The sequence below is a fragment of the Eleginops maclovinus genome, chromosome 2 (assembly GCF_036324505.1).
Source record: "Eleginops maclovinus isolate JMC-PN-2008 ecotype Puerto Natales chromosome 2, JC_Emac_rtc_rv5, whole genome shotgun sequence".
In the NCBI taxonomy this organism is placed as follows: Eukaryota; Metazoa; Chordata; class Actinopteri; order Perciformes; family Eleginopidae; genus Eleginops; species Eleginops maclovinus.
Genome location: NC_086350.1, coordinates 9,373,769 through 9,394,534, shown reverse-complemented (window position 1 = coordinate 9,394,534; position 20,766 = coordinate 9,373,769). Strand labels below are relative to the sequence as shown.

The 20,766-nt window shown below is 42.0% G+C and overlaps 1 protein-coding gene across 12 annotated transcripts in view; it reads left to right on the top strand.

Annotated features, from left to right (window-relative positions):
• The window catches only part of LOC134879231 (pleckstrin homology domain-containing family A member 5-like), a 78,796-nt gene that overhangs the window by 31,138 nt on the left and 26,892 nt on the right, over nucleotides 1-20,766 (top strand). For 10 of the 12 annotated variants that reach the window (XM_063905632.1, XM_063905682.1, XM_063905692.1 and 7 more), the window contains 3 exons: nucleotides 13,179-13,262; nucleotides 19,440-19,560; nucleotides 19,651-19,755. In XM_063905632.1, coding sequence (XP_063761702.1) covers nucleotides 13,179-13,262; nucleotides 19,440-19,560; nucleotides 19,651-19,755 — 310 coding nt within the window. Of the gene's footprint in view, nucleotides 1-4,059; nucleotides 4,266-13,178; nucleotides 13,263-17,884; nucleotides 18,051-19,439; nucleotides 19,561-19,650; nucleotides 19,756-20,766 lie in introns of those variants that run through there. The other 2 variants (XM_063905709.1, XM_063905701.1) reach the window with 2 other exon arrangements.

The window sequence follows — 20,766 nt, the reverse complement described above, 5'->3', positions numbered from 1 at the left end:
CACATAAAGGCATTTCGAAAACTGTCATGAACTACTCTGTGAGGGGGGGGGTGGATCTGTTTTTAGTATCTTTACTCTCTGTGTGAGAGACATTCAAGGAGTAAATGATGCCGTCTGACCCCTTATTAAATACAAAGTGGTCACAGTCATTCCAGGTGTTCTGAGAGAAATGTTTTTAGTTCATTATCAGATGCAAATGTTTTGTCTCTGTAGTCAAGGCTGACACTTAAACCTCTCTCATGCTGAGATTTCTCATTTCCTTGTCTCCATTGCAGGGATGGAAACAGCTCAAAAGTTTTCTTACTGCTGCTCAGTTTGTTGAGAGTCATGTCATCAATGGTGGCTGGTATCTTCCCTCTCATATCGTCTAACATGTCTTTAGCTGAAGTCTTTCAAATGTATTTCAAGTCATCAAGTGTTCCAGATTTCACTTTACAATTCAATTACATTTGCATCCATGTGACTCCAAGCTGAAGTGAAAATGAGTTGTATATTTGACCTCTACGAAGTAATTTCCGATTCCCTGATGTTACCGGAGGGACCAGGTTTTGGTCTTTTGTGTGTGGATGATGACCGCTCAGGCACCCAGGAGTCTGTTGTTGTTTTTCAGCTCAGTTTGTCACACACAGCTTATTACTGGAGCCGAAGACACCCCCTTTCCCCACACACCAAGCACCAAGAGGGTGGCCACTGCTGCCCATCTCCTCGCTGGCTCCCTGAAGACGAGCTGGTGTTGATGCAGGCAGTGATCCTTCGCTGTCACTCAGATAGAGCAGAGGCCGCTGCACACTGATGGCTAACGCTCTGATGGCTAAGGCTCTGATTTCGATTGCTTTCTTTACCATCAACCTCTGGGGGCTGTAGCCTGCAGCCACTGCTCCTGCAGTTGCTCCGAACAGCGGCAGGTAAATAACCTGCTGTTGGCGCTCTGAGCGGCGGACAAAGGAGAGCGTGGGAGTGTAGGTAGGAGAGGAAAGAGTCGGAGACGAGAGCGAGTGGGCAGGTAGGAGAGGCTCCTTTGAGAGTAGATAAACATGTGAACACTTAGCGATTCCCTCTCCCTTCCCGTCCCTCTGCGACTCTGTGTGGGCAGTTAATGAGTCTGAAAGCTTCTCCTCGGCATCTGTCAGCTGAGAACCGGATGAAGCCTCTAGTGCAAACTCAAGCTGAAAAGAAATGCTCTGTTGCTCATTGATAATTGGTACAATGTACAGCAGAGGAGAAGGTTTTTATTTGAAACTTGTCAGCTTCCTCTATAGAACACCCTATGGGCTCAGTTGCCCTGCGTTGTACTTTTTTTTGACGCAAACATATATTATTATGCAACTCAAGGTATGACTGCTTTCAGAAACAAAAGCAAAATGATTCAATTGAGCTGCACTATATAAGGAAAATAGGCCATATTTGCTAAATGTTGTTGTTATTTCGACAACGAGATTACATTCCATAAATAAACATGTTAAAATGTCCTTATTTATGCCTTTCTACAAGCACGAGTACACATATATGAAAATTACATTTTAAAGTGCGATTTATTGCTGACCCTCCTGTAAGTCAAAAACATGCTGAGGGAAATATTACTTGTATTGTCTTTTGGCATGTGTTTTTCGAGCATTTTGACATTTAAAATGAATTAATGAATTGTTCTCTTTTATCCTTTCCTCCCTATCAACTTTTCTTTCGTCCGTTCTTCTTATCTAACCCTGTTGATGATTGTGATTTTTATTGGGATTTTAGGGAGTCTATTACCATCTGGCCGGGGACAACAGCTAAAGCTGATCTATTCACAGTTTTTCGTAACAGTTAATTAATGGGAACTGTCCACGACATTCTAAACTAATAAACTAAAGAAACAAGCAAAAAAAACAACTGTAATATATTTTATAAAGCCTTTTTTCACGCTTTGAATTGGATTGGATTAACATTACATTGTTTGTTTAACCTTTCAAATGTAAAATAGCAGGAAATAAAATGAACTTCTTGAAAATCTGTGGCCTAATGAAATAAAAAAGAGACGACTCATCACCTTTATAAACACAGATTAAACATCATATACTTTTCAAAGGTAGACATGTGTTGCTGCAGAGCCAATGTAATGGATAGCATTGAGTTGTACAGCTGTTGCTATTGTCTGTTTTCTGTGTACCTTGCCATACACACACACACACACACACACACACACACACACACACACACACACACACACACACACACACACACACACACACACACACACACACACACACACACAGTGCATCATTACTAAACAAGGCCTTGAGCTTTGAAGGCCAGACAGGAGTGGTGGAGGAGCCAAACCACAGCGCTCTGATAACATCAACACATCTGAGCCTGCCCACCATGTTATCCTGACTCCGTCATAAAGCCTAATGGTGTGTAGCCTTACAATGGAGTGCAGTTAGGTTTTTTGGGTTAAGATAAAATAGTTTGTATGACCTTGGTATCGCCATACACCCCCACTTAAACAAATTCCTGGAACAGAAGTCAGGTCTCCCACTCCCACAAAAAGCTTAATGAGCTGGTGTAAGGAATATTTTTCAATATTCAGCTGGAAATGTTTCCTAATTTATAAAAAGAAAATGACTGTTTGTATGAATGCAGAAAGCAGACTCCTGTACCAACACACAGCACATACACAGATGGCTTAACAGCTTGTTTGACTTTCCCCTCTGACACCTTTTTGTGGGCGTTCAAGCACAAGTTCCTTTTTCGCTATGGATTGGGTCACTTTATCATATCACATATCCTCCAGGTGCCCCCCCTCTCTGTGCTTTCTCTGGGGTATGGTGTCTATTCTGTGCCCCAGGTGGTGGTCATATCCCCTGTTTCCAAGCTCCAGCATGGGAGGCCCTCCCTGGAGGACCAAGGATAGCTGAAGGACTGAATGTTTTAGTGCCCCCCCCCCCCCTCCTTTTTAATGGAAGTTGCATTATTAATGAAGAAGAGTTGGTCAAGGTAGTTCAGATGGTGCTAATGCTGTTATTATCTGTAATGCATCGTGACTGATTTCAACCCACTAAAAATGCATTTAGTATTTGTTTTCATTGTCTGTTAAAACTCTGTGAGTTGGAGAGGGACAGCCCACTCTTAAGCAATGTTCAAGTATCAGTAAAGGCAGGGAACAGGGAGAGAAAAGAGCGTATTGACTGTCTCTGGGTGTCTTCCTGCACCATTGACTGCACCCAGCAGGTTGATGAGTGGAGGAGCTGTTTGGCTGCTACGTTGGTGGCGAGGTCATTGTCCAGGCTTTCATGTATTCAATAGCTGCAGGCTCCCTGCTGAACCTACTTGATATTCAGTTCTTTCACTGACTTCATCCTATTGAAACTAACAAGCTTCAACCAGATAGCTTAGATCCAGTAACTTGAATGGACACGAATGGAAACCAGGCTTGAAATGCAGTTTCAAAATGCCTGTAACTGCAAAGTTTTTTGCAACAGATTCAACAGAACTTTATCAAGATGTTTCAAAACACTTCCATGATGAGCCTTTTGAGCCAAAGGCAGTGTTTGCTCATTTTACAACATGCCCACCCTGTCAGAACTTGCTAAAGAATGGGCTGAGGGAGGGGCAGCTTTAAACATTCAGAGATAACATACCTCACTGAGGAAAATATATTTATTGTTGACTTCCATACAGACAGAAATAAACAATGGAATAATTTTAAAACTGGGATTTGGTGTCACTTCAGTTCTTCCATGCGGCTTTGTAAAAATGTCCCGGGTGGAGCTGGTGTGTCCCATATTTTTCCAAGCATTTCTTCCACGTGTGGAAGGAGTTTGGAAATGAGTATATTGCCTGAAAAGAATAAATCCTTCGCGGTTACTGTAGCGGAAACTACGTTTTTTAATCGCTTTTTTTCCCCATGTCACCAGAAACCACAACCACACTGTAGCAGTCTCCCGTTCTCTATATGTGTGTGTGTGTGTGCTCGGTTTGTAATTGTGTGGGGAGTGTGATAAAACGCCAGTGGCCACCTTGCTCTCTTTACATCCGGGCGTGACGTCATCGCCTCGGGTTTCAGTGTATCTCTACTACGGGCGCACGCGGCGGAGCAGTCAGCGCGAGGGCTCTTGCCTGATGAGCACAGCAACAGAGGACTTCAATAACACACTCTTCTTTGAAGTAACAAGCAACTCTTAACGTATGTGACGTTCACACTTGGATAAAACGTTTTCCTTGTTTTTTTCCGGCACGCTCGACTTCACCGTGCTTGTTTAACTGGACATTTAAGGAAGCTTTTCATTGTAAGTAAAAAACCTGCAGTGCTGTCGACGTCTGCGACATACATTACACTACATACACATTGAGCGGGATTTGCTCGTAACTCGATGGTGTTTGGGTTGTTTTTCTGCTGACGGTGGGGGTTTATACCATCAAAAAGCCATTTAGATGAACGCAGCGCCTGTGATTGCCTTGCAGTTGTAATAGCCTATATATTCAGTCTATGGCTTAACCAGCTCCTGCAAGGCTCCCAGTCAGCGTTTGTTTCTCACATGGCTGTATGAGCAAACAGCTTGGATCTGGACACCACCATACACTGATTAGTATTTTGTCAGCCTTTTGTCAATGCACCTCTGTGTGGTCAGCCTAGAGGATTTGCTACAGGCTACTTGGAGTTAATGTAGGATAAAATGCTACATAACCTACTGTATATGGACCTTTTTTGTGATATCCTCTAGTTTGTTTCGGGTCTTTTTTTAAATAAATGTTATTTTCCATTCTAGTGGACATTGTGCATGTTTGCTCTAGGCTTGCTTTTCCCAGCTCTACTTTGGACCTCTAATGCCAAAAAGGAAATTGCAAATCAAATATTACATGTTTTCCTTTCATAGTTTTGTGTCGGTCAGTTAAAGTTGAGCCCCAGGTTTCCAGCCACTGTACATAACGGGGAAAGCAAAACCCTTCAGGGAAAATACGCTGGACTTTTGCTTTGAGTTTTTGTCTGTTTTATTTCTTCTGGATGACAGTGTAGTCTGATTTGATGAAATTCTATTCTCAATGAGAAAAGAAAGCTTTTCCTGCCAATTGTAATACACTGTTATTAGAAACAACATTTCCATTTCCATTTCTCTGATGTGTTCGCCATCCCTTTACTTTAAGCATTACTGAGGAGCCCCTGTTTCCCCCATGACTTATTCCATTACCAAGCATCAGATGGTAATTTCTGTTCCTGACGGTACTGAGCTGCTCAGTGGTTCTGGATGATCTTTAAAGGCTTTTATCTGTCATTCACAGTCAGTTAAGCCATAATTATGGCATTGCCCACTGTCTCTCCCACATCAACCTAGACTATGTCCTCTCTTTAATCACCAAGGTAGAGCAGAACAAATTCACTACATCTGCTTTGTGTATTATGTCTTATTTCCTTTGTAGAGTTTCTGGTTTCTGCCCGAATTCCTGGAAATGTCCTTATGGTGATCCAGCAGGATATGTTTTTATGCATAATGTAAACAAACTCATTTTGCTGTAGTGTTTATATAAAGCCTACAAAGCTAGCCACAATGTCTGTGACTGCATGTAAACATATGGCACATTATGGTTGGGTATATTTCTGTGGGGTCTTTTGGTCATGACCCTGTACGGTCTAATGGATTGACTTATAGTGGATGTTGGCAAACAGCACAATGTCTAAAACAGTTTCCCTTGTATGAATTAAATCTCATCTACTTACACTTACTATTTATAGAGCATATTGTGGTGAGCATGTGTGTAGTGTTGCTATCCGAAGCCAAGAGATGAGATGACACATGTCAAACCCACAGGGAGAGAAGGAACCGCGATGTTGTCCTTATTACTTATTCTCTTTCCCCATGAGCCGAGTCAGCGACTGTTGTCCTCTACGGTCACTGTTTCCTACAGACTCGGAGTCACTGATGTTTCAGCAATGTTTCCAACTGACATAAATTATTTGTGGAGTTCAGCTGAGGGGCGGGGCACGCCTTCATCCAACTAACTTTTTAAAGAAAGTTATTTATATGATTTTACTTTCAGGGTTTACTTTCTCTTACAGATATCTTATGCAGTCCAGTTTCAGTTGGTAAATGTTATAAATATTCTATGTATTCATACTGCCAATCCAAATACATGTTATCTATGGAAGAAAGTGATGTATCCAAAGAGCAGGTCAGCAGTAAAGCAGATGTACAGATGCCCTGTTCCTGGGAGCACTCACTGAGCTAAAGACATCAAGGGGAGGGGAGGGTGGAGCCGCGTTTGATTTCTTTGAGTAATGAGACACACATCAGCAAAATGGTAAAAACTGCAGAGAGGTGTTCACTCCTGTATTGAGCCGATGTCCATATACAGACCCACCACCATTGGTAAAATGTGCATATTTTGACGGAAATATATGGAGAAAATGAATGTAAGAAGTTGCCCTCCAATACAGTATGTGCTCAGTGCTTCAATTGATGCTACGAGTTTAATTTGCATGATGGCAGCAGAAATGTTCTGGAAGAAGGTAACAGTAAGGGCATGACACATGACAAATGCTTCTTTACTGTAGTATGTGGTAAAAAAAAGAGGAATAAAAACCTGAAAGCAGTTGTTAGTTCTCATTTGTAACTACTAGTCTGGTCTTAATGGGTTAAAATAACACTGAAAGTTATGTTTAAGACATTTTAATCCATCTTTAAAACATACCAGTCAATAGTCCTTAAGCCTGCATCTTCCCAGCTTTCATCAATCTATTTCTTTAAGGAGATGACCTTGATAGGAAGAGTCTATTTTGGGAGCTTCTGCTCTTTGTCCTGCCATGGACCTTAATAGCTTTACAGTATGGCTCTGAGGTCTGTCTAACTTTCAGGAAATTAAAACACACATTATCATAGTGTAAGTGGACATAATGTCTTTGGGTTTCCCTCATGGTATCTGTTTGCCTTGAAAGCAGATGAGATGCTAGCCTGCTGTTATTTTTAATACATCAGGAAATTAAACATTGAGTGATTATGGAGGGGAGTTTGACAAACACTGTGAGGGAGGATGGAAACTTTATCTACGCTGTTACTGTAATGTTTGAATGTTCTGTTTCATAAATAGGCCTTTAAGGAACCAATGCTTCTGTCTAATGAGGAACCTTGATGTCATGTGTGGTGGTCAGAAGGTCACAGTGAAGCTGACTTCAGTGCACTGCAGTCTAACTTTCAGAATACTTTCCCTAAATACAACAGTCTTTCAGTCCTCGTTTCTTTTTTGGAGCAGCTTGTTTCCACAGCTTCCTGAAATGTTCTTGAGTGGGCTGTGCAGCTGTGTCACCTTGACACACTTAGCACGCCACCGCAGCTGCTTTGAGGCGGCTGCTAATTGAATTGTTTGTGAACAAAATCTGATTTGTAGCACGAACGAGCAGCTGGTTGAGTAAAAAGGTCTAAGGTGAAAGTCAAAGCTGAACAGGCATCCAGCTGAAGCTACTGGCTGTAATGAGTGTGATTTGATGCAAGTTTTCTGCAACGCTGCCTTGAAGTTATGCACCTGGATTAATTAAGGACATGACAGTAATCCAGTATTGCCGTTTGGTGACAGCACATTGCTTCATGTTGTCGCATTGCATTTCATGTGCCCCCCGGGGGACTGCAAAGCCCCTGTTTTGTCTATTCTCTAGCTGCCCCCACTCACAAGCTGCCTATTCTGCTTATTCAGCTCAGCTATTGTGAGGCGGGCTATTCATACCTCTAGTCAATGTCCATGAGGAGTTCCACTGCAACCAACTGTTTTTTATGCTAGTTAGGAAGACTCTCCTGATACTGTGGAAGCTTTATTCACTACTCTTGCCTGACGTTGGGTCCACGTTCCTTCCTGTGTAATAGGATTAGATTTGTGAGCATTAACAAGATAATTCATTATCGCTGAAAGACGCTGGAGATTTGTGGTTAGATTTGAATTATAGCAGACTTTCCTGTTATATACTGCCTTTTTTGAAGGAGATTCCTAATTGTTTGTATGATCTTAGCAATGATAGGTATAGTTTTAAATGTCAACAATTAGTCCCATGGGTCAATAAAGAGTCAAATGTGATACCATCATGGACTAAGGGAACCGTAGCTGTAGCCTGTCTGTAATTGATCATTCACACTTTACACTGCACATTTCTATTTGATTTAATATTCCATCATTGCACAATTATGTATATAATATCCTGCTTTATATTTAGTTCATTTCAATAGTGTTTAATTGTCTGACAGTTTATAGATTATTGATCTTCATAGTCAACTGTATCTTTTCTCTAATGCCGGTTTATTTGTATTTCTTCTTTGAGATGTCTACACTTTAGAATGGTTTATTTCTGACCTGCACCGTTCACTCATCAGGATGCCCAGGCCTGCCGGCGGCTTGAAGGGCATTCAATTAAAGATCATTAGGAAATATTTGCTGTGGTTAGGCGGTATTTATCATAAGAGTCAACAGACACAGAGAGGCATTGGCTTTCTGTGCTTGTTAAAGACACAGAAGTACTTGAAACTGTGTTTGCAGTTAAAGGGATGCTGCAGGATTTGATTTTGAATTAATTGTTTCTTCTACACAGCAACAAATCCCGTTAGAGTAAACACATTAACCCAAATTAAAAGAGGATTCCTCATTGTTGCACACGATGTAGTTCAATATAAACTGATTCATGGACAGTTTGTAGAGCACGCCTTAAATGACACGAAATACGGAGTGCTCGAATAGTTATAAATGCACTTATTTTAGTGTCACATCAATTAAAACAAATCTTCCATCTGCTTTTGATTCATTGAGTGTATGTTCTTCCAGTTTGCCGTTAGTATCACAGTTTCAAAGCTGGTTAAAAAATGTTTTCCCTAAATTTCCCCTAGTCATTAGCAACAGCAGTTGAGACTCTGTGTCAGTGACTTGGGTTTTTTGGGGGGTTTTTCAAACACAACCCAATGAGGAAAACCCCTCGAGTTTTTCCAAAAACAACCAACAAGTGATGTTCTTTTTTTATCATTTTCTATTTGGCCGCTACACACTGACACAGTGACGCTGTGACGCTGCCGGTGAATTCCATAATGAATCTATAGGGGTCCACACATGACACTCTATTTGACCTTATTTTTGATCTTCTCCATTGTACTTTAAATTCAACAGATGCAGGTTGAGGGAGAGATGGTTTTAGTTTTCCCTTTTTGACCACTTTTAGTTTTTTAATGAAGTTGAGAAGGTTTTATCTCTCAGAACTTAGCATTAAAAAGCTGTTCTTGGCTTCAAAGACGACACCAAGAAGGTGGAACAGCCCCAACTCACCATTTTTAAAGCACATTCAGCACTGATCTGAACTCCAGGGTTGGTTTGGCTTTCAAACTAAATAATAACACGAGGAACCCTTGCAGTTGGGCCCCCGAACTGTTAAAACCCAGCGATTTGTTGTCGAACCTCATGAAGACCTTTTCCCTCCTCTCTCATGTAAAGATCCTCTCCGGAGCCTCTCAGTGGTTTGTTGTTAAACTGTAGAAGGGCAGTGAAGTATCAAAGACCCCAGGAACAATAAAAGCTGAGCCTGAGGAGTGTTGACCCTCAGACCTTAAGCCCTTCATTACTGCAGCTCACTGCTAATGACTGTGGACAGGACAGTACTGGACTCTGCCCAGCCCTCCTCACTGCAGGGTGGTCAGCTCTCACTGACACGCCTCACAAATACACATCTGAACCCTCCTGTTGCCCTTCACCCCCACCCATCCACAAAACAACACTTCCCTCTGGAAAACAAGGAGAAATCTAAAGAGTATAATGTTTTGCCCTCTATTGAAGCAAAAATGCTACCATATGCTCCCCTTACTGTGTAGTCCCCTGATTTCATGCTGACTTAGTCTTGACTGGATTGACCACAGACCACATCCTGCAGGGCGAGTGTGACCATCACAAACTGCGTTTCTAAACTAAGATAAGCTGGCAGAGGTATTCTGAAAAACACATTTATTCCCAACAGAGATTTTGAGCTAGTAGCTGTGTAGCATCGGCTGATTTTGTTGGCTGCTGATTCCATTATCCTCCTGTGACGCTTTCAGAAGGCTTTATGGTGTGTGAGTCAAGGCAACCAACCTACACATTTCAATAATGGTTTTGCAATATAATCAGCTGTTGAAGCCATAAAACAGATTTTGAATCGTATCCATTTTGCATCTGCAATGTGGGAAGCTTTATCCTTATTCTCAGGATTGAAAGCTGTGGATAGAATAAACGAATACCTCAAAGACCAGTGCAAAAAGACACAACGGATTTTCGTTGACTTCTATTCTAAGAGATTTTTCTACTAAACCAGAAACGGTGTATTGCTGTTACACACCCTGCCTATTTTGGCCTACACACTACCACAGCCATCATGTTGCTGCACGGCCTCCATGTTTATCACTGAGGTTTGAGAACTCGCTGTGCTCCCATGCCACATGGATCATGTCGGGAATGTTAAGGACCTTCTCGAATAGCTTCCGCCCATATAGGTGTTCATATAGACTCTTTGATGTCACACGACCCCCTCTTAAAAAATCTGACCTCGCACACGTTTCAGTCAACATCTGCTAAAAAGATCTGCGCATCAGGAGGGCCTTTTTTGATTTTATAGATTCAACCTGAAGAACCTTTGTAAACTTAATTTTGAAGGTGATATATTAGTAACTACCATCTTTATTCCAGGTTGAACTTCCTGAAGCTTGCATACATCTAGCAGTGTTTCTGTTGACTCAACTCTACATTCATTTGATGTGACAATGTATTGATGGTTACAGGAGAAAAGGATGCTTGCAGAATGTCTGCCACCTCCACATGTAGGTCAGTGGGCAGAGTGAGCGTTAGAGTTGCTCTGGTTTTATGATCAATGTGGCAGAATCATTAAACATGTTCAAATAGACATTCAAAACAATGCTTTTTGCAAATAAGTAGGGTTCGTTATCCTGGAACGTTTTCCCTCAGTCAGTGTCCCGTCAAAGTATTGATGAACAGGTGTCACTAATGGGGGGTGTCTCTTAATTTGGTGCTTTGGATCAATGCCAAGGTATGGTTTCAAGTTCCTATGGCAAGAAACAGAATCAGAGCACCATGGGCATCTTACTGGACCCCTCCTCCATTTTATAGACTGGGTTGGTGCCATCACTCTTTGTATTGTTAATGAACTGTCAAGTTGCCTCTAAGTTTTGGTCTCCTTTGACTAGCTACAGTAGATGTTTTTGCTTTGGCTGTTGTTGTTTGTATTTTGACCGTGTGATCTTGTGTTGTGTACTAAAAGCCCATACACATTTAGAGTCATAGAGTTCTAACCACATGGACAGCCATTACCAGAACATGGATCCGAAAACGGCATTGAGCTGCAGTCTTTTGATTCCCATGGCAACACTAGCAATCACACGATATAACACAAAGTTGAAAATATCACAATGTTAATGCTAAGTTTGCATTCTGTTCCATAGTAACAGCCCTCTACTGTACATGATTTTAGTACAGGCACTGTGCACCATAGGGTCTCTCATTTAGAGATGATACTGTGGAGATGTTTCCAACAATTAGATCATTATTATTTAAAATATCCCAGAAGGTTTCAAACGCTTTGCACTGCTGTAATGAAATGGCCTGCACTGCCAATTAATAGGTTGGCAGAATGAACTTATATTTAAAGCTCTTTTCCTTTTAGTCATGGCTAGAGAACCACATGAAGGCCAGCTTGTGGTTCGTGCATCAAGAGGATCAAAGCTAAATGATTGTGTAGTTTGGAACTGATTATTAAATATTATCCATAATTCCACATAACATTATTCTTTCATCCCACTTCTGCATGTATAAATACCTTTCCAGACTTTGTTCATTTCCTAAATCCAACCTATAAGCAGAACAGCATAGGCACATGTGAAGGGATACCAGAGAGGAATGGTGCCGTGGGTCTGCCCCGAGACCGCACAGAGTGCTCCGCTGCCAGCAGTGCCTCCACTAATTATAGAGCAGCGCTGTGGAGACTGCTGCTCTCCAGGCTAAACTGAAACTAAACCCCCTATTTCATTCTTGGTATTTGCTCTTTTCAGTACATGAGTACCCCATGTTTAAAAACTGTTATTTTTGGGCCGTAGCTCGACTCTCTTCTGTTTATTGTTCAGCCTGACTGAGTTGAAAAGTAGAATTCGGTCCGGTAAATGCAGGAGGAGTAGCTTTTAAATCTGCTGTTGACACAGTGTCTTGTTAAATAATAACTGCTGTCATTATGTTGGATTAATGTATTGATAACAGACTCTCTCCTGCTACTGCACCCGCCCATCTCTGTAACTCGCTGACAGGGTAATCAAATGACCATCGATTTTCCATCTCCAAATTGTAAATAATGGGACAGGAAGCAGATGAACTGGCTCTCGAGCTTGAGTTAATTTGGCAGTGTAGTCGCTCCTCCCAAGGAAGCTGTTGAACCAGCATTCACTATCAAGAGTGATGAACACCAAAGCTTGGCATTCTTACTGGGAAGTTTACTGGCCCTCCCCCCCAGGCCATCCAGATCACACACAACTGACCAGACTGGACTTTACTGGAAGCTGCTGTTGTGAGAGCCCCTTTTCCTCAGACTCCTTCTTACCAATGAGTGTGTGGTCTGAATCCTGCTCTCATCACGTTGGGAAGGAAGTGACTGTGGGCCGCTGTAATTGGCCAAAAAGACCTGTGGGCAGCATCTACTGTTCCTCTGTCATTAGATGCTGGTGTAGGATAGCCCACCAGCCTGCTGGAACCTTTGGATGTTGGTCATACGCTTGTTTCCAAAGCTCTCATTGGTGCTTTTGTATAAAACCAAAGAGCTATTTTAGGCTGTTGACCCTTTTGTTTGGCTTTTGTTTGAAGCCATAATGTTCCTGAACATTGCAAAATGTCTCGATTTTACCTACAGTATCTCTGGATGGACCACTTTTTATACTATTTACAGTTTTGGACCCGTTTTTGATTGATTATCTCGTCTTTTGGCACAGCAGGTTAATATTGTTTCCATATTGTTCCACACAGCCTATACAAACTGTAGCTCAGCAAGTTAGGAGCTCTCGTAAGACTTTACAGCTGGAGTTCTTTGATTTCAGGGCAATAAGCAGCATATACATTCACCTGTTCAGACCTATATCAAGTACTGTTGAGGGGCTTGTTTTTATGATGCGTGTTCTTAACATTGATCACTGTTTCTTCTCTCTCCCTCTCCTGATCAGTCACAATGAGCGGAAGGTGACCTGCAAGCATCCTGTCTCAAGCCAACCCTCCCAAGACAATTGCATCTTTGTCGTCAACGAACAGTAAGTCTCTTGTTTTTTCGCTTTTAGAATGCAACCGGGCAGCATTTCTGAGCACTACAGTCTGCGGTTGCAACTTCTGATGTGTAGGTTACACGAGTCCCATCTGGCTGTCCTCTAGTTGCAGTTCTGCCCTTTCAGATTAAAGCCTCTTCTATTCAGCGCCTTTTTCTTTATTTATGGTAACAAACAAATTCCTTAGAAATAAGAACTAACCTTTCGAATGGCAGTGGCAGTTTTTGGATGTTATGAAAGAGGTTTTATGTATTGCTTACTGAAACTAAGTGCCTTTGTCATCGATGCAAAGGGCTGACAATAAGAAGGCTTTGTGTCATGCAGGCATCAGCTGTTGGGAATGCAGTGATTTACTGTCCGTCGCTCATTCTGACCCTTATCAGAGTTCATGTCCTTTCCATTTGTCATAAGTAAAAAGAAATACCCCCCCACAATGCGATGTCCATGTGATTTTGGTGCACTACTTTTAGTACAACACTCACAAGGCTGACCACATGACTGGGTCAAAAGCGAGTCCGCTTCAACCTTTCACTTCAAGATTTAAAACTTTACGCATCTTTCAAACTACACTTAAGTTATTTCATCTCAGGTAACGTCAGTAGTCCCTTTTTTAGTTTTATCCACTCTTGAGCTTTATCCATGGGTCATTGTCAGGTGTGGATAAGTCAAGCAGTCAGTCTGAACTGAGTCTTAAATATTATCCATAATTCCACATAACCTTATTCTTTCATCGCACTTCTGTGTGTATAAATACCTTTCCAGACTGTGTTTGTTTCCTAAATCCATCCTATAAGCAGAACATCATAGGCATATCTGAAGGGATACCAGAAAGAAGTGGTGCTGTGGGTCTGCCCCAAGACCACACAGAGTGTCTGTCCAGAGATTTGCAGCGTGTCCAACCATGAAAAAGGAAGACGGATGCCCAACCCAAAAGTGTCCTAAATATACATCATCTTGACTGTCTCAAACCACGCAATGACATCAGCTTTACCTCTCCTCCACCGCCCTCTTAGCTTAATGTTGTGCAACATGTTTCAGATCCACTCAGCTTCTCACTTCCCTCAGAAAGCCCCTGTCATGGCAGATTCTCTATAACATTATCTCGCTGTGCCGAAGTGATGTCATCTCAACTGGTGTCACTTATCTTCTTCAGCAATGAATGCTTGATTGAAACAGTCTCTGCTTCAAGTCACGGTATTTCACTCTCATGTGGGAAATGATGGACAGATTCCAATAACTTGTGGAGTAGGAATTCCCTGATGTCTCAACATAGGCACCATTTTCCATCTTTTTTCAATGTGTGGCTTAGGAATGAAAGCCTTGGTTTTACTAGGATATGATGTACTGAGCTTCTCTGTCTCTTCAAATTCGTTGGAGCTGCATTTCCTTCAGCAGAGACGGGAGGATTGGAAAAGGCTTGTGAAGACACTTGTTGTGCAAGAACTGTCACACTGCACTCTCTTGACACATTCCTCCGCTCACTGTGCTGCTCTCACATCTCTGCAGTTTTTCACGCTGAGGGGCTCGCCGTGCTGCTGCAAGATGATATCTAACTGAGCAATTAACCTAACACTTCACTGTAAGATAATCTGCAAAATGAGTGTCAGATGCACCACAGGTCAACTTTTGGGAACACACGTCAAAGTTATAATCCTATTACTTGACTAGTTTTTATTTCCAAGTTTTGGAAATGCAGTTCATCAAACAGTTGACTCTGTTTTTAGAAAAAGTAATAAGAGGAAAATCTTCACCCTGGACAAGTTATAAAAGGCAAAGACGGATTTAAGCCGCCACGGGGATAAAGAGGTTGAAGAGGCTGAAATCACTGCCTAATCTGCTCTGCACTCCAAGTAAATCCCAAACACGGAATTTGTTTTAAGTTAAGCATGATCATTTTCAGTGCAGACTTGGTATAACACATGAAGAACATAGAATCAAACAGCACAGGTGAGTCAGTGATGCCTACATTACATAAACGTCCGTCACTCAGACTTATGTTCAGGTATGCTGTAATGGGTGAGTCATGGCTGAGTCCCGTCTCTGTGAAGTGGCATCACCCTGCCTCATCGTTCTCCTGTCTTTACTGTGCTGTACATGTCTCGGCTTAGCGTGTCCGCCATGTGCAAATCCACAGGAGAGATTTATATTACTCACGTTTTCCTAGACAGGACTTCTCTGCAATAGTACAACTTATTTCAACAGCGTGGTGTCGTTTAAACTCCGGTTGGATGACATGACAATATAAAGTGCAGATTTATTTGTCAATTTAAGGCAATGTTGAGTATCAAAAAGCTGGACTGCATTATGGAAATGTTGGATTTATTATATTATTATGACAAGTATCTGAGGTTGTCACTCACTTGCTCAATTATATTACAGAAAATGTACCAATATTCAAAAGTAAAACCAATTTATCCACATCCCTCACTTCAAGGTGCTTTCAGTCCGGTGTGGCAGTAGATAAAGAGACAACATGCAAATATGACTTGTGTTTTCTTGCATGGTAAAAACAAGACTCGACATTCTTTAATTCCCCTCATTGGTTAAAACATCTTATTCCCCTCATGTAACATTCTTAATCCCTCATTGGTTAAACACATTTGACAAACTTGTTTTTCCTCTGTTTCGTAGTGTGAATTGTGGAAAACTGTGTCACCCAGCGTTTAGCAGGTAAAACTATAAGGTGCAAATGTATAACTGTGTGTCGTCCACATTTGTTTTTTACGTAACAACCTTGAACGTGTCTGTGTTAAATCCTTGTTGTCGCACACTAACAACACACTATTGTATGGTTTTGCCTGATGACCTCTTGCACATTTGCATTCCTAATCCTGTACGGTGCACTTCACCTTGTTTGTTGTGTCTTTCCAAACCTCAATGATCAACTCACTGCATCTCTGAGCCCGGGACCAATGCAGACACTGATATCTTGATCTGCTTGCCTTGTCTTTCAGTCTTTTGTTGGTTAAAAAAAATATAAAAGGCGAGGTTCACTGGTGAACAAAAGAGTTTGAAAGCGCTCTTATTTCTTTAGAAATGCTGTGTGGTCATTTTAAAGTGCACCCTCAGCCGCTCAGTTCACTGTTTCCCCCAGTGTGCTTAGAGCGCCAGGCTGCAGTGGCAGTGTAATCCCTCCTCACTCTTTCTGCACACACAGGCTCACCAAATCAGGCTGGGATGTGACACCCTGAATAGATACGGGATAGTCTTGACATATAGGATGGTTAGTCCGCTCTGTGATGGTCACGCAGTCTGTCCACCGTGATAGATGCTCGGCAAAGCTCCGCTGTATCATTTGAACTTAAAAAAGGCCACATTTTTAACCAAACTCCCATTTCCAGCTTCAGGTATATACAGTAGTCATTTGTTTTTGAGATGCTGTTGCCATGGACCTGTGGTGAACACAAAGATGGCTCTGGAATTTTGCTACAACCATTACTGTGTTCATCCACCACAGTCCTTTCCACTGTGGGCTGTCTGGAGACGAGCACCAAGCTAAACAAGAAAACAGTCATTTAAAGCCGACAGAAACTCTGAACAGCATTCTGTGGAAGTTCATGTTACATTTTAGAGCCAAGTACCATTCCAAAATCTAGATGTGGAGCATTTGGTGGTGTCCTCTGCCTGTGTGCATTGTATTTACTGTAACTGGATCAGAAATAAATTCTGCAGAGGCCCAGGCAGCTTCCCATCCAAGTACTGACCCGGCCCGACCCTGCTTAGCTTGCGAGATCGGGCGTGCTTTTTAAAAATCTTTTATTATCAAAAATAGACATTTTTTACATTGTATCACGACTACAGAAATATGTAAGAAAACAAAGACACACATTCAAATCATAACTGTTTCATAACAGCAAAACCAGGGAAAAACAGACTAAACATAAAACCAGAATAGATACCGGTAGTAAACTGCTATATACAAAAACACATCATTTGAGGCATATCATTTAGCAGATAAACAAATTGTATATTGTAGTTCTAAGGGTATTCAAATGTGTGCTTGAGGCTGATAACGCAGCATCACTCGCTAACACTGAAGGGGCTACTCAGTGCTTTTTAATTTCCCCGCATACAGAGGGATTATCACACAAATGACTTAATCTTAACTCAAAGACTGAACATGGCTTGGTGGTCCACAGAGTAACATCTGTCATCCCACCCCTCCCACCCCCTGTGCTTCTGATGGCCATTGATTTAGGTTCACTCAGGGTATCGCCTGTCGCTTGAAGTGCTGCAAATCCTCACGGTTCATTTTTCTCGGGATAGATCATTAGATGGAGAAGAAGGCTAATCTCAGCGGCAACCCATCTCTCCACACAAGCTGTTATTTTTAAGATGTGAGAAAATAGTGTGCACTCCAACTAGAGAGTGCATTAGTCACCCCCTTGTCCATCCATTTACTTCTTTGATTTTCCACCTCTGTACAGAACCTGTTCACTTATTCCACTCAAGACAGCCGGGGAACTATAATAATACTAATGAGGAAAAGTCTCTCTGGTGTTTGAAACGCTTTTATTGAACTAGCAATCACAGGATCTCAAGTGCATAATAGTGAGACCTGTTCTTGGAGTTAGGACTCAGGACTCATGTGACTTTTCTGTTTAACCCAGGTGAGACGGGGTCAGTGTCCTGGTTCTGTCTTCGCTAGTCCCCGACCTGTCACTGTGCTGCACGGAAATGAGCATCCTGTGTGTGTTGCCGGTCGAGCTGATGTTATCCCTTGTGATCGCTCTGAGTGTTTGTGCACCGCCAGGATAACAGCATGGAGTCCCAAATGTTTGTTTTTTTGAATCAACATTTTTTTATTCATACAGATGACAAAATACAATCACAACAACAAAATATAATAATACATTTTATTTTAGGCGCCTTTCAGGACAGCCAAGGACACCCTACACTTTGTTAAATATGCTGAGGCAACAGAACAGGATAAAAACCCAAACAGGAAATCATGGAAATGCAACAAAAAATATCGAAATAATATAAAGAATAAGACGATCAGACAAGAGGAGAAAAACCAAGCACAAATAAATGAAAATAAACCCTACCCCCATCCCAGGACCTCTCAGGACTGCTATCAGTTGAGTTGGCTAGTTCCGCTGCTTCAATTTCTCAGCTGTCGACACCCATACCCCAATATTACATTTAATAAACACTGGAGGAATGGCTGAGCAGTGACACCGGACAAAGACGTGTTAGGAGGCTAGAAGAAGAATGCACAAAACTGGTATGAAGGTATTATGTTAACATCTTAACATAAACATTATTTTTATATTAAATACAATTTTCAAAGTGCTAATGCTTTAGTCTCTCCATATTATATTTAATATTGGACTCCTTAATTCCAGTCACGCGTGCGGTGGACTGAGAGCTTGTCGGGTTATTTCCACCTCATGGAGCCCGAATTGTTAAAAGAAACTTCTAAATGGTTTCTGAGTTTCTCCTCGTTGGTACGGATGGATGAAAAGTGCATGATGCCAAAGTCGATCGATAATAGATTTTCTAATTATGCCGAACGCTACCATATACAGTAATCTGAAGTCTACAACCGTGAGGTCATTCATCACATTGGCAGGTTAGGGGGGGGGGGGGTTTGCAGTGCAGGGTTGGCGGCTTCTCTCCTTATTCTCTTCCTCAGTGACCTGAAACCAGAGCAGTATATCTGAGAGGTGGTTTTTTTTTTCTTTGCTGCAGTATTTCTGCTCCTCTGTTTTTTCAGTCTTGCTCCCTCTGGACCACAGCGTTGTTCCCTTCCTAAAGAATGTAGGACATCTCTATGGGCCCGGGACGACTTATTTCACACAGTGTTCTATCCTATGGCAAAATGTACTGAACCCAGGATGCTGTCAACTTTCCCTTCAACATTTTCTTTGTCTTCTAAAGGCATCCTGACCTGATTCACTGCTGCTTTTCAGTATGTCAGGATGATTTTGCAGAGCATTAAAAGCTGTTAGACAACTGGGAGTGTATCTGCAGTGGGAGTAATTGGCTAGATCCGTGCAGTAGGCCCATGTTGAGATCTCATTATAACAAAAAGTTTGAACTTCAGAGAGGTGCACCACAAAGTCTGCCTCCTCCTATTCTCCTTTTTTATATTCAAGGTCAGTAAATATAAATCTGTATTTCTGACTGATAATGTGCTCTGTTTGTGTCTCCTTTCTTTAGATCTGCTTCCAAAGTGCCGTCGAATGAGAAGAAGGACCAGCCACTGAGCACCATGAGCGAGGCCTCCAACTACACGGGCGGCTCGGACTACGCCGCAAACCCCAACAGTCCAGCAGGAAGAGTGAGCGACACGCATGAATACAGGATAATTATGGATGTCTGTCTAGATTTGTTGTTATGGATTGATCTCACAATTACTCTGTATTTCTAGCCTTCAAGGCCTTCCAAAAAAATCCACAACTTTGGGAAGAGATCCAACTCCATCAGGAGGAATCCCAGCGCCCCGGTGATCAAGAGGAACTGGCTTTACAAACAGGTGAGCCAATCAGCCATTCATAAGTACCCTGACATAAAGTTACACTGAACTATTTTTGGGGAGAAGTGTCTGAATTAACCAACTTTATGTTCTACAACTTTCCTCTTTCAGGAATAGAGCAATATTTAGGTGTGTCTCTCGCCTTAAGATTTGCAGTCTTGGGAAACAAAGAACGTTTTTGATGTCTTCCAGCCTCCTAACACGTCTTTGTCCGGTGTCACTGCTCAGCCATTCCTCCAGTGTTTAAGTACCAATCCCTCATCACAGCTCCCTGGTTACTTTAAGTGGAGGGTGAAAGGGGGGGGTGCTTGAGGCAGCTCTTTGCCAGGCAGGACTCTCTCGCTTCCTAAGTGGGAGACTCATTTAGTTGTGATTGCAGCCTCCCGGCGCTGTGAGCACACGACGGCTTCCTTTGGTTCAGCTGCCAGCTGCCATTTCTTTAGGGACCTCAATCAGGGTGACGTAGATCAAGCAAATGTCTCACAAATCTGGATTTGCACTTTTATTTCCCTGCCTCATTGAAACCTGGGAGCTATTGAAGTCTTTGAGGGAAAGCTGGAGCCCTTCAGTTGATCCTTCGGGGAAACAAAATGCCACAGTGGTTGAAGTGATCGTGGAAGAATGGTTATTCAGAACTTCTGATAAAGTTTTTATCATGAACACATTGTGAAATGAGGCGTGAAGACTTTAATTGAACAGAGGGAAGGTGATAAATGAATAGATGCAAGAATCTTTCTGTTACATTTCTGATTCTGTGCTTCCATTATCCACACGCTGAGCAGCATCTGCTCTGGAGACTTTGAAACTAATGCCTTAAACATGCTGCTTTATGGAAGTGCATTTCCAGTTAAAGTAAACTGCAGCCCACATGCCGTTTGACCATAATGAAAGAGTTGTGGAAGTCCCTCCCCATCTTTTTGTCTCCGGGTGAAATCCTCGCTTAAGGACTCTGCTCAAGTTTTCCAATAAAGTGCTCAGCGGATCCGGACCCTTTATCCTTTCAAGAAGCAG